The sequence below is a fragment of the Euleptes europaea genome, chromosome 9 (assembly GCF_029931775.1).
Source record: "Euleptes europaea isolate rEulEur1 chromosome 9, rEulEur1.hap1, whole genome shotgun sequence".
Classification (NCBI taxonomy): domain Eukaryota; kingdom Metazoa; phylum Chordata; class Lepidosauria; order Squamata; family Sphaerodactylidae; genus Euleptes; species Euleptes europaea.
In genome coordinates this window covers 65,943,112-65,956,681 of record NC_079320.1, presented here as the reverse complement: position 1 = coordinate 65,956,681, position 13,570 = coordinate 65,943,112, and the positions used below count along the sequence as shown (strand labels likewise).

The window sequence follows — 13,570 nt, the reverse complement described above, 5'->3', positions numbered from 1 at the left end:
AAAAAAGATATTCTCCATATAAGCATACACATTCTGTAGATGGTAATCCTCTATATCTACCCTCAAGAATTGCTGAGGGCAGCATATCATACCTTAATAAGGTGAAAATCCTTCTATGATCAGGGTTATCTAAATGCTTAACATAAGGCGTCAAAGCTACCTTATTTAGCCTGCCTGGATCATAAAGAAAGCTCTTAACTCTATTCAAATCATGCTGCCTTTCAATATCCAGAATCCTCTGTTTAACCATAGCCTTTGCCTGAGCATAGTCCCTAGTCAGGAAAAATTGTTGTGATAGACCATAATCTCCCCCACCCTCTTCCCCAACATAGTCCATCAACAAGAGAAAAAAGTACAAGTTTCATGCACAGACAGCTAAGAGTAGAGATTAAGGGGGAAATGGAGAAGGGAGGGTTGGCCTGGCAAACGGTTGGCTCTCAGTTTGCCATTGACTCACTCACACACAAGGATCTAACTGGAAAAAAAATTAAGATTAAGATACGGAACGAGGGTGGGTTTTGGAAACATTGGGTGTCTAGTGGTCTAATGTACCTATCTCAGTTGATTGCACTGAATGATAGCTTCTAACCCTTCAACACTCTGTGCGCAGAACTTAATATCTTTGCCGTGGCTAGTTGGCAGTAAATTGAGTTAAAACATTGTCTGACCTCTTTTTAGGTCCTGAATCTTTTGCGGGTTTTGACTCCCCACCCACTACCTTCTTTACTCCAATCCTCTAAAATTCTCCCCAATCATACTATCCTTATATAAAGTACTTTAATAAGCCAAACAAAACACAATCTAGATGCAACCTGTTCCCAGTGGAACTTGAAACTGAATACAAATCCACTCGTCCCAATGGCAAAATGCTCTTAAATCCAGTAAATCTGCTACCAGCTTGGTGCAGTGGTTAAGAACGGAGGACTCAAATCTGGAGAACTGGGTTTGACTCGCCACTCCTCCACATGAGCGGCAGACTCTAATGTAGAGTTGAAAGGGTCCATACAGGCCATCTAGTTCAACCCCCCTGCTCAAAGCAGGATCAGCCTAGAGCATCCCTGACAAGTGTTTGTCCAGCCTCTGCTTAAAGACTGCCAGTGAGGGGGAGCTCACCACCTCCCTAGGTAGCTGATTCTATTGTCGAACAACTCTTACTAGTGAAGCAGGTTTGTTTCCCCAATTGTACACATGAAGCCTGCTGGGTGACCTTGGACTAGTCACAGTTCTCGCTGAACTCTCTCAGCCTCACCTACCTCACAAGGTGCCTGATGTGGGGAGAGGAAGGGAAGGTGATTGCAAGACTCTTTGAGACTCCTTAAAGGCAGAGAAAAAGCAGGGTATAAAAACCAACTCTTCTTCTACCCTGGATTTGCATTTAAGACTTGTCAAAATACTCTTTTACAAGTAAACCATTGGGTTTAGCTATCTAGGTCTTGCTAAGAGTGATGCCTTTTGGCACCCCAAAACACCTAGAGCCAATCTCCTCCCTATCCTCTGAGAATGCCCTAGACTAGAGCATGGCACATACAGCATTTTACGAGCATCTTTACAGAACTTTTATCGGGAAGGATCTATTAGTATTTCTACAAGATCAGCTGTTTAGAATTTCTTTGAAGCCACATTGAAATATGTGTATGCAAAAGTGCTACTGAGAACTATTGTTTTTCATTCTTACAGCTAGTTCTGAACAGCTGCTTCAGATGTTAGTACATATTGCACTGAACTTAAGGCCCTCTGTTAAGATACTTGACGGCATCCAGGTTAGAGTAATAATAATTTCACGTTTTTTCATGCCAAAGACATGAAATAGAAGGAAACGAAGAAACAATTGAATTTAAAGATGATAAAGATTTTATTTAATAGTCAAAAATGTTGTTTGTTTACCTCAGAGCATGGATCTTGATACAGCGCTATTATTGTCTTATATGGCTTACAAGTGCAATGCAGCGTTGTCAGGCATATAACACTGTCATAACTTCAGGCAGATACTTGCACGGTTGCATTCACTGCAAGGACAGAATGTCTTTTAGAGCATGTTTGTCATAGTCAAAATCTGCGGAACACGGTTCAGTACCAGAAACCAAGTGTCTGCTGATTTGAATGGCCAGAATGTGGCCACTACCTTTGTCATGACAGAATTGTATGCCATGCCATAATGCAAAAAGATGAATTCCATTTAAGGTTTTCCAAATCCCCCACTTGCTAGCCAGTTAAAGGACGCCTTGAGTGGCAAAGACCGTGAACTAGCCAGTCTCCGTCGCCAACTTGATGTGGCAAACACTGACTTCGGAGAAACCGGAAGAATAAAAGAAATGGCTCTGAAGGAAAACAGACGGTTACAGGATGATCTAGCTACCATGGCCCGAGAAAACCAGGTACAGAGCAACTCTCAATGATATTTGCAATAAATTATAAAGTTCAAAATTGAAGTAGTTTAACCTTTTGGATAACTTTTTATTTTTGCATTCATGAAAGGGGATTTCGTGTTTTGGTGGTTCAAAAAGCAAAGTCAAAATCAAGACAATACTAGCCTAGTTCTACCAATGGGTTTGGGCTGCTCACCTTCAGGTTGCAGGTGGAGTTGTATGAATGAATGCTCCTCTGTACCAAAAACCCCCAAAAAACCTCGGATGTGAGGGAGAAGTATTTCATAGCCTAGGCTTCAGCCAGACGTGCAGCTTTCTGTATGGATGAGCGTTTTGTCACATGAGCTTCTACCTGCCGTCTGGAGTCCAGATGTATTTACTGTCTCTATGAAACAATTTATTCATATTAAACTGACACATAATAGTTTGTATGTAATCTCAATAGGCAATCTCAACTGAACTGGATGCAGCTTTACGTGAAAAAGAAGAAATGAAAATTAGAGTTCATCATTATATAACTGAAGTGTCCAGGTTTGAAAGTGTAATAGCTTCAAAGGTGAGGAAATACATTTCAAAAGTTATCATGAATAGTTTTTTTTTAATGAAGTATAGCCTGTTTCAATCGTATTGCTAATGTTGCGTATACTCTGCTCTGAGATAACCCAAAATTCTGCAACCTTTGTAAGCTGTGAAACTTAAGCAAATTTATTGTCTTTAATTCTTTAATTGCTTTTGTTAAAGAGAGGAGATTATGCAGGAATTAAAGCCTTGATCTCTGGGAATCTTGCTGAAATCCTTCTCTAGCTTCAGCAGTGTTGTCTGTATGTAAGGACATAAGAAGAGCCCTGCTGGATCATACCAGTGGTCCGTTTAGTTAAGCATATAGTTTCACACAGTGGGCAACCAAGTGCCTTAGAAGGCCAAACAGGGCATAGAGGATGAGGCCTTTTCCTAATGCTTCATCCTGGCAGTAATATTCAGAGGTTTGCTACCTCGATATAGTATTGGCTCCCTTTAGTCACCATAGCTAGTAGCCACTGATGGACCTCTCCTCCATGAATCTATCTAACCCCCATCACATAGCATGTGGACTAGAAAGTTGCTTTCAAAATGAGTGCAAAGTTTGGGCATCACCTTATGCTTACAAACCATAAGTAGAATGTTGCTATGGTGGACACCCTGCTGTAGAGGGGCTGGTGGAAGTTGCGCACACTTGTTGGCATCCTTGGCATGTTTGGGCCACAGACTAAAAACTAACCAGATGGTCAACACCGTGGCATCTTGAGTTCTGCATCCCTGTGTAGTGTTTGCTTACTTAGCTCTTGTCTTCCTTCCAGTATACACAATGCAGAAAGATCATGTGCATCTCCGGAAACTATGTTCTGAACCCAATAGAAACTCCCATATGTATGTATTGTTATCATTGACTAGGCAAGGCTTAGGAAATCTAACTAAGCAATTTATTTATTACTGTGGAATGGAATGACTTAGCGTAAAATAAATCTAAAGTATTGGTGTTCAGAGATAATAAGAAGATGGGGAATCCTTGAGGGGTGCAGGGAATGGAGTTTGAGCAAGTCTGTTCTTATAAATATTTGGGTATCCATTTTGATGCACTTAGGACATGGAAAATACATAATAAATTTAAAATACATAATAAGTAGCTTTCAGCTTCTGTCTACATCCTTGAGGAAATTTTATGTTATGAAAGGTGGGAGAGCCCTTTTCAGCACTGCTCAAATTATATATCTCTAAGTTATTACCTGCAACCTTGTACGGGGCTCTATTATTGTAGCACATGATTGTTAAAGATCTTGAAAGATTGCAAGCAATTTTTTTTCCCTAATCATATTGGGAATTCCCAATTGTGTGTCCAGCTTGGTAATTAGATTAGAAATTGGATGGTGTTACCAATGATCAGTTACATGGAAATATGCTATCAAGATGTGGTTAAAAATATTATTGCTAGAACCTCCTAGTCAATTAGTATGTCCTATGAGGCAAGACTCATTCTTATCATCAAGCCTTAATGTTTTCTTGGCAAACTTGCATGAATTGGGATTTTCAACAGATGATGATTTATTTATTACTCTGATCGCTTACTGAGCATGATAAGTGAAGCTACTTTATTGCAAGATTGGTCTGAGCTGCTTACTGATTTCTGTAGGAAGTGTTCTCTTCTGTATTATGGGTATATCCCCACAACTTGTTTTAGGGTTGCCAACTATGTGGTCACTATGCAAAACCCTAAATGTAGACTCTTAATTTTATTAGCAAGATGCAATTAGCTTCCAACAATCAAATATACTGGAAGGCTTAAATCCATTCCCTTGATGGAAAGAAAATGTTCTTATGTTTCTGGAACAATAGAAACACGTGTTGTTGCATGGTCCCTTTTTTGTTAAAGCCAGGCACAGTATACAGGGAGTTTTTGTTGTTGATTTCTAAGTATATGAACTGGTTGGAAGCTGCTGCCAAATTTCTTGCACATATTTTTAATCGTAATATTCAATGATTCATCAGTCTGTTGTTCTTTTTTTCCAAATCCTATCAACCTATGGCTGAAGGGATAGGAAATAATAAAAGTAAAGTAAAAGTTTTGTTATTGCAGAACTGAACTGCAGAAACCATGGGATTAACTTCGTTTAACTTTGTGAAATGTTTTAATATGGCTTTAAATCTGAATCTTCTGACTCATAACATGTGAAATGTATTTATCATTCCTGAATGCTGGCTGTTCTTTTGTTTTCTTTTAAACGGCTATTATTGCAAACCCCCAAATTGCTTTCTAAACTTTAAACCCATTAGCTCCATTGGGGAAGTGGATGGTTCATAGCCAAAAACCTACGTTTTATCCTCACTTTTGCTCTTCGAAATTAGTGCTGCAGATTGAGAATGAAGAAGAGAGAAATCCACTACATGTATAACCATCAGCGTTTTTATCAAGCTAACAGAGGCAGCACCTGCTTTAAACTTGTTGATATCCTATCTCATTATCTGAACTGCAAATCAAGGGTTTATCCTGGTCCTCAAAAGAATGAAGTTGTCTTTTTCTGGAAGGGTATGTGTGTAGATGAATGTGTGTGTAAGTGTGTGAAATGTGGAGAATGGCACCCGTTCCAGATTTCTATAGCATGTATATTGCTGATCTGGCTTGCCAGCTTAAATATTGCTGATTCGGCTTGCTGGGGCAGAAGGCCCTTGTCACTGTGATTCATTGTTCACTGGATGTATATTTCTGTTTGAACTAGGAAAGAGAAAACAGGGAATTGCTGGAAAGATTCCAGATGCTCCATAGCCAAGCTGAGAACTGGGAAGCAAAGGCCCACCAAGCGGAAGGGGCCAGCAGCTCAGTACGACTGGAACTTCTCTCCATTGACACTGAGCGAAGGCACCTCAGAGAGAGAATCGAACTATTGGAGAAAGAAATTCAGGAGGTAATCTTCACTGTTCTCTGAATTGTGTTGGCTGGCCCACTTCACTAATGTTCCTTCTTAAATATTAACATAAGAAAGGCCCTGCTGGATCAGACCAAGGCCCATCAAGTCCAGCAGTCTGTTCACGCAGTGGCCAACCAGGTGCCTCTAGGAAGCCCCCAAACAAGACGACTGCAGCAGCACCATCCTGCCTGTGTTCCACAGCACCTAATATAATAGGCATGCTCCTCTGATACTAGAGAGAATAGGTATGCAGCATGACTAGTATCCATTTTAACTAATAGCCATGAATACCCCTTTCCTTCATGAATCTGTCCACTCCCCTCTTAAAGCCTTCCAGGTTGGTAGCCATCACCACATCCTGGGGCAGGGAGTTCCACAATTTAACTATGTGTTGTGTGAAAAAAATACTTCCTTTTATCTGTTTTGAATCTGTCACCCTCCAGCTTCAACAGATGACTTCGCTTTCTAGTATTATGGGAGAGAGAGAAAAACCTCTCCCTGTCCACTCTCCAAACCACGCATAGTTTTATATTGGTAAAGGTAGTCCCCTGTGCAAGCACCCGGCCATTCCTGACCCATGGGGTGATGTCACATCTCAACGTTTACTAGGCAGACTGAGTTTACGGGGTAGCTTGCCATTGCCTTCCCCAGTTGTCTACACTGTACCCCCAGCAAGCTGAGTGCTCGTTTTACCAACCTCAGAAGGATGGAAGGCTGAATCTTGAGCTGGCTACTTGAAACTTACTTCCGTCAGGATCAAACTCAGGTCATGAGCAGAGCTTTGACTACAGTACTGCAGCTTACCACTCTGCGCCTTGGGGCTCCTTTCTTAATCAAATGCCTTGGTGTTAATTGCAGATTTCCACAAGGAGCTGGTGGAGGTAATTTATCATCATTGTGAGCTCAAGGAAGAATTTGTTTGAGATCTGCTTCTCTTCTCGCTTATTTGCTAGGTTTTGCAAAGAGCAGTTAAGTGTGTTTTGGAAGAATAAAAGAGAGCATGACTTTACACTTTAGAATACAATAAGGGTGAGGATCACATATGTGAATAATCGGTTTGTTTTTGTCTGCTGGTTAGCACATCATTGCACACCAAGCGTACGAATCACAGTTCTCTTCAATGGCGAAAAATATGGCCAAACTTGAAGAGAGCCTCAATCACGAAAAAGAAGACAAGGTTGCAGCAGCAAGTGATGTGGCTTCTGTTAGAGACCTTTGTGTTAAACTGGAGTCCACCAAAGAACATCTTTCTCGCCAGCTGACATCCAGAAATTTGGAGTTTGAGAGGGTAAGTGGCGAAAAAAATAGCTGTTTTTAAGGAAGAGATTCAATGAAATAAAAAACAGAAGTGGTTTCAAGACTGAAAGAGAAGCCACCTGAAGGAGACATTAAGAAACTCAAATCAATGAAACCCCTTTTTTTTTTCCTGAGGCATTTATCAGATGCAAAGTGCTGTACAGTTTTATTATTCTTACCAGTGCTGCAGTTAGATAGTTTACTGTCATTTCTGTTTTCCAGCTCAGGAGCTAAAGCTGAGAGTGGCTTGATCAAAACTGAATAGGTATTTGAACCCGGGTCAAAAGGCCATCATTCTGTCCCTAGGCCAAGCTGTCTCTGGCTCCACCACCTTATTCTTGTTTTGTGGTACCTCCTTGCATGTCAGTTTTGGTTTCCTTGATTTGTGATACTAGCTTTGATAGTTTAACTTGTTTGGGAATTTATCCTTTGCTCTCTAAGCCCATGGCTATTACTTCTGCTGACTGGTACAGAATCAATCTGTATTCATAATTAGAACTAACTATGGTTTGTTGCCCTAATCGTTATTATTTATTTCAATTATACCCCACCTTTCTCCCCAGTGGGGACTCAAAGCAGCGTATCTTGCTCTCCTCTCCTCCTTTTTATCCTCACGACAACCCCTGTGAGGTAGGTTAGGCTGAGTGTGCGTAACCACCCTGAGGTCATCCAGAAAGCTTCTACAGAGTGGAGACTTGAACCTGGGGCTCCCAGATCCTACTCTGACACTAACTGCTTCACCACACTAGCTCTCATTTAGTTCCCAAATGTATGGTAAAATTGTTATTCTAACTTTGCCAAGCTAACAGTGCAATCCTAAGCAGAGTGACTTCAAGGGGCTTCGAAGAGTGGAACGGTGTTTAGCGCTGCACTAGAAGTCTGGCCCCTGGAGGGCACATATAGAGGGAGCCCAGTGAGATCTGCTTATTATTTTAAAAGCAGAGAAGCTAGAGGTATGGGGGAAAGAGCTTCAGCCATGGTTTGCTTAGTGGGAGAAGTAAGGCTAACCCATGGCATGTTAGCCTACTTCAGATTGTTGTTATACTGTCCTGTTTTGTGGCAGTTCTTTACCATGGCTTTAAGTATTCAGGTATTAAAACAGTTCACTATCGTTAGGGAAAGCAAACTATACTAGGAAGAAGAAGAGTTGGTTTTTATATGCCGACTTTCTCTACCACTTAAGGGAGAATCAAACCCGCTTACAATCACCCTCCCCTCCCCACAACAGACACCCTATGAGGTAGGCAGGGCTGAGAGTGTGTGACTAGCCCAAGAACACCCAGCTAGCTTCATGTGTAGGAGTGGGGAAACAAATCCAGTTCACCAGATTAGCCTCCACCGCTCATGTGGAGGAGTGGGGAATCAAACCTGGTTCTCCAGATACAGAGTCCACCGCTCCAAACCACCACTCTTAACCACTACACCACGCTGGCTCTGTTAGGTGTTAGGTCTGTACGTAGTGCATGTCTTTGAGTTTTTGCTGTCCTGTAGAAGGGTTTCCCTTATAATTTAATATTAAATGTAAGACTATGCACTGAAACAAGTTACTGTCATTCTGCAGGTTCAGTCAGAATTGGAAGACGCAAAAGCAGAAGCGGAGCTGTTAAAAAAGCAGTTGTCCAGCGAGCGGCTAACGATACAAAACCTGGAAACGCTCTTGGCGACCAGCCGAGAAAAAGAATTTCAGAACCACATGGCCACTCACGAGAAGGATTCAGAAATACAGCTGCTCAAAGACAAGCTCACGCTCTCGGACAGTAAACTGTACGTTGCGAAGGCACAAAACTACAATTCTTACAGCTTGTTTCATCTGTTGCTTGTACAGGTTGAGCATCCCTTATCCGGACTGCTTGGGACCAGAAGTGGCCTGTATTTCAGATCTTTCTGTATTTTGGAATTTTTGCATATACATAATGAGGTATCTTGGGGATGGGATGTCTAAACATGAAATTCATTGTTTTATATATTTTTATACCCTTTATACACATAGCCTGAATGTAATTTTAAACAACATTTTTTGATAATTTTGTTTATATCGAACCATCAGTGGCACTGCTGAGGGCCCGTGAGTAATTCCTGCTAGCTCGAAAGGTCTTGCTTTCCGAATGATCTTGATGTCCGGATAAGGGGTACTCAACCTGTGATGTAATTCAAAGATTTCTGGATTCTTGAAAACCTTACTGCTGTAAACATCTTCTGAGATAAACAAGAATGGGATTTGTAGGAGAGAAGAAATCACATCCTCACCCTGGTTCTGTTTACCCCACTGCTCTGGTTCTGCCTCCCTCCCATTCCACGACTCCCTTGTTTCCGAGGGGAAGAAAAAGGCAGGCGAGTGTGGGTGGCATTATCAGGACCAGCCTCAGCTTTCCCTTCCTTGCCTGCCTTAACACCATCATGTTTTCTTGAACACTACTGTTCTGGGTTTTTTTAAAGTAATATTTTGTGAAGTAATATTTTGTGAAGTCATTCTTACTGTTTTTGAGTTTTTTCTTTTAAACTCTGCCCCATTTCTTTTTTTGAAACTAATTGTGTGTTAATGCAAATTCGGAATTTCCCTGAGTTTGCAGAACTCTGCATTGTAGGTATGACCAGCCCATTTTCTCTGAGTTTTTAAATCTGCAGTGTGTGTGTGTGTGTGTGTGCGCGCGCGCGTGTGTGTGTGTGCGGGGGGTGTCAGCATTTGCCTGCCCAAGATCTTTTCAGTCCTTGTCATCCTAGACGTTTATACCAAGATTAATCACAGTCACTTGGTAGTCAGGATGGTTTTACGTATTCCTTCAATAACGATGGGAAGGTGGCACTTCAGTGCAGTAACGTAGGTAATGCTCACAAGAATCAAATACTGACGGTAGTTCACTAAAGGAACATGTGAAGCTATTGTAAGGCTGGCTCACACATGCAGCCAGATCAAATACCCTCCCTATATTTTTCCTACTACTACTAATTGCAGTCCCACATAGCTGAGTGTTTCCAACTCACACAGGAACATCCCCATGTAATCTTGGGAACATGGAAGGCCAGAGGTGATGCTCACAGAAGGAGGAATTCAGCAGCAGCACACGTACTCTGGTCTTCAGTCCCAGTTCTAATTGCTGAATATTTAAGTATGCAAACTTTAACTGGGCTGCCCTTTGGAAAGCATTTTTCCTTAACACCGTGTTCCCAAGATTACATGGGGATGTTCCTGTGTGAGTGGATTCTTGTTTGAGTGTTTGCTTTGCTTGTGGTATTTTTAGTTTTTTGTAAAATGCCATCTGTAAGATGTGCAGTTGTTAAGACCTTTTCTTTGTCCACAATATTTTTAGAACGAGTCTTAATAGAGAAATTTCTCTGCTCCGAAATAAACTTTCACAGCTGCAGACTGATTATGATGCTTTAAAAAGGCAGCTGACAACAGAACAATTTGAACGGTAAGCAGATTTGCATATTCGGTGTGCCATGAGCCTGTATCCGTACTTTTTTAAAGAACTATGCTGAAAATAGTAATTACAACAAAATCAAAAATATAACTCAGGAAATATTATCTTTGCCGAGCACCATTCCTTTAAGGTTTTTAGAGATCACTTTATTGATTTAATGTCTTCCCCACACTGGACGTGTGTTTAATAGTAAACCTGTGACATGTTTCAGAAATGGGATAAAAGCAATCAATCAGTAACAATAAAATATTACTGTTCAACTAATTATATCAAACCATAAAAGCATCAAATTCCAGAACCAATTGAACCAACATTTTTGCAGCCTTTGTGGAAAGAGAAGGGATGTGACTTTCCATACCGTGTCAGGGAGGTGAATCCAGAATGAAGGGTCAGCCATAAAAAAAAAGCCCCAGCTCCTGCCTTAACTGGAAGGTTGCTAGAACCGTGAACAGGCCTTGCCTTCCCCATCAAAGTGGGCACATATGGGGAGAAACTGTCCCACACCTATGTGGGTCCCAGGCTTTAGAAGAATGGCTTTAGAAGATAAAACAGGCATCCTTGAATTGAACCCAGAACCAAGCCGGTAATCAGTGCCATGTGCAGAGTAGTCTTCATGTGTACATGCTGTCTAACAACATGCGGTCTTAACCTCCCGTGAAAATGTTCATTCTGGGCTGGCTTAATGCTGTTAATGCTTCAGAGCGCTTTTGCCTAGACCCATATAGCTGAATAGAGTTGATAACATCTTTCTCTTCCTCCTCTCCTGTAATACTTTTAGTTTAACAATAAAAAAATTACTGTTAATAAATGTGAAGGTCTGAGACAGTGAAGTCGTTGCAAGAAAGGGGGAGGGAGCAGGAAAAAGAGAACCACAAGTATTTTTTTTGTTTGTTTCAAGCCTCCTTACTCTTTTCTTTTCCTTTTGTAAAGAATTGCAAAGCTATAGCGGGTAGCAACCAATTACTTTGGCAGGCACAGTGGTGGCCTGTGTTTCCAGTACAGGGAGATCTGTAGAGATCTTCCCAGATTCCAGTAATGTACACAACCAGGGTTTTTTTCTGTTTGCTAGGGAACGTGCCATTCAAGAGATGCGGCGGGCCTCTTCTGGAAATGTCCCGTCCCCGCTTAGTTCAACGCTGAGATCTCCTTCGCACTCTCCGGAAAGAGTCCCTCCAGGACCAATGGATCGAACAGAAAAGTAAGTGAAGAGATCAGGAGCCCACCTTTAAGGCCTTATTTGACATGCTAGTTTCATTAGTGGCAGTGAGGAAGAAAAATAGTTTAAATGCGAAATTGTCAGAGTTAACTGGGCATTTATTCAAAAGTATCTGAACTGCAAGATTTTGCCCTGGGCAGGATTTTGCTTCGAGTGCCAGCGTGCTGTTGTGCCCTCTGACCGCCCTGCCTGGATGTCTGCCACCTGTTTCTTGGAGATGGATCACGATGGGTAGCCGTGTTAGTCTGTCTGTAGCAGCAGAAAAAAAGCAAGAGTCCACTGAAGACTAACAAAATTTCTGGCAGGGGAATGAGCTTTCAGGAGCCACAGCTCACTTCTTCAGATACTCATACCCTGCCAGAAATGTTGTTAGTCTTTAAGGTGCTACTGGACTCTTGCTCTTTTCTACCCGTTTCTTGGATGTAGCCATGCCTCCTAGCACTCGTACAGCCAACAGAATGAAAAATATACCAGTCTCTATTATGAAGACATAGTTTTGATTGTATTATGGGCTAGTATGGGGTTTGAAAGAGCCCTGTGGCGCAGAGTGGTAAGCTGCAATACTGCAGTCCAAGCTCTGCTCATGACCTGAGTTCGATCCCAACGGACGTTGGTTTCAGGTAGCCGGCTTAAGGTTGACTCAGCCTTCCATCCTTCCAAGGTCAGTAAAATGAGTACCCAGCTTGCGGGGGTAAAGGGAAGATGACTGGGGAAGGCACTAGCAAACCACCCTGTTAACAAAGTCTGCCTAGTAAACGTTGGGATGTGACATCACCCCATGGGTCAGGAATGACCCGGTGCTTGCACAGGGGACGTTTACCTTTACTTTTTTTAATGGGGTTTGAGTAAGAATCTGAAGAAAATAATGCTCTGGTTTTTTTAAAAAAATATGCTTTTGGTGTAACGATTTTAATTTTTTTTCTTCTCAGAAATGTGGGTTTCAAGAAATGATCAATGGTTTTAGCAAGAACAAACATGTTTGGATTCTTTCAATTGTCAACGATGATGTGAACGCTACCTCTGAAACGTTGTTCAATCAACACTTTCTGAAAACTGGGTGTTTAACGTGCAATCCACTTTGCAGTACTCCACTCATTCATTCAGCTGGAATATTTGTTCTAGAGAGAACCTGAATTGGAGTAACTGCATTGTTAACCTCTGATTATTTTTTTTAAAATGCTTATCCACATTTGGTTAACTCGAATATGGATTTGTGGACTGTTTGCTGCAGAGCCAGGTGGAGATCAAAAGTCTTAAGCCACCATCTATTTGTGTCTGCTTCAGGGCGTGTTAGATTTTTGTTTGCTTTCCGCTACGTTATATAGCTCACAATGCTGAATGTAACTTGAAGCTTTCCGACATCAACAAAATTAGAAAATACGAAAGAGAAAGAAAAAAAACCCAGAAACCACACTGATAGGGATAACGTTTGTTAATTTTATCTCTTAACTTAATATTGTGTTTTGTCTTCTGAGTACAAAGTGTATTTTAAAAGTTGTCTTAAGGAGCAATCCTAAGCAGAGTTGCCTCCCTTCTAAGCCCTTTGATTTCGGTGAATTTAGAGGGTGTTGCTCTGTTTAGGATTACGATTACAGCTTCCTTTCTTATTTTTTACAATTTATGATCATTTTAATGTTAAATGACGAGTTTTATGTTTCTTAAAGTAATCTAGCAGCGTCATTAAAAAATTGTTTTGTTTTTGTTTTTTTAAAGTTCAGCCACAACCTTTGAATTCTTCTCAAGTGAGAACCCAAACTGTTAAAGGCATAAAAACGAGGCAGGTTAGGATAGAAAAGCTACTAGGTGAGTGAAGTAAAGGATTAATCTTAT

The 13,570-nt window shown here is 41.2% G+C and overlaps 1 protein-coding gene across 1 annotated transcript in view; it reads left to right on the top strand.

Annotated features, from left to right (window-relative positions):
- The window catches only part of CEP135 (centrosomal protein 135), a 38,188-nt gene extending 25,497 nt beyond the window's left edge, over positions 1–12,691 (top strand). Inside the window, exons 18-25 of the mRNA XM_056855081.1 lie at positions 2,207–2,375; positions 2,812–2,922; positions 5,618–5,803; positions 6,885–7,094; positions 8,664–8,866; positions 10,411–10,515; positions 11,594–11,722; positions 12,670–12,691. Coding sequence (XP_056711059.1) covers positions 2,207–2,375; positions 2,812–2,922; positions 5,618–5,803; positions 6,885–7,094; positions 8,664–8,866; positions 10,411–10,515; positions 11,594–11,722; positions 12,670–12,691 — 1,135 coding nt within the window. The remainder of the gene's footprint in view (positions 1–2,206; positions 2,376–2,811; positions 2,923–5,617; positions 5,804–6,884; positions 7,095–8,663; positions 8,867–10,410; positions 10,516–11,593; positions 11,723–12,669) is intronic.
- Positions 12,692–13,570: the final 879 nt, after the last annotated feature.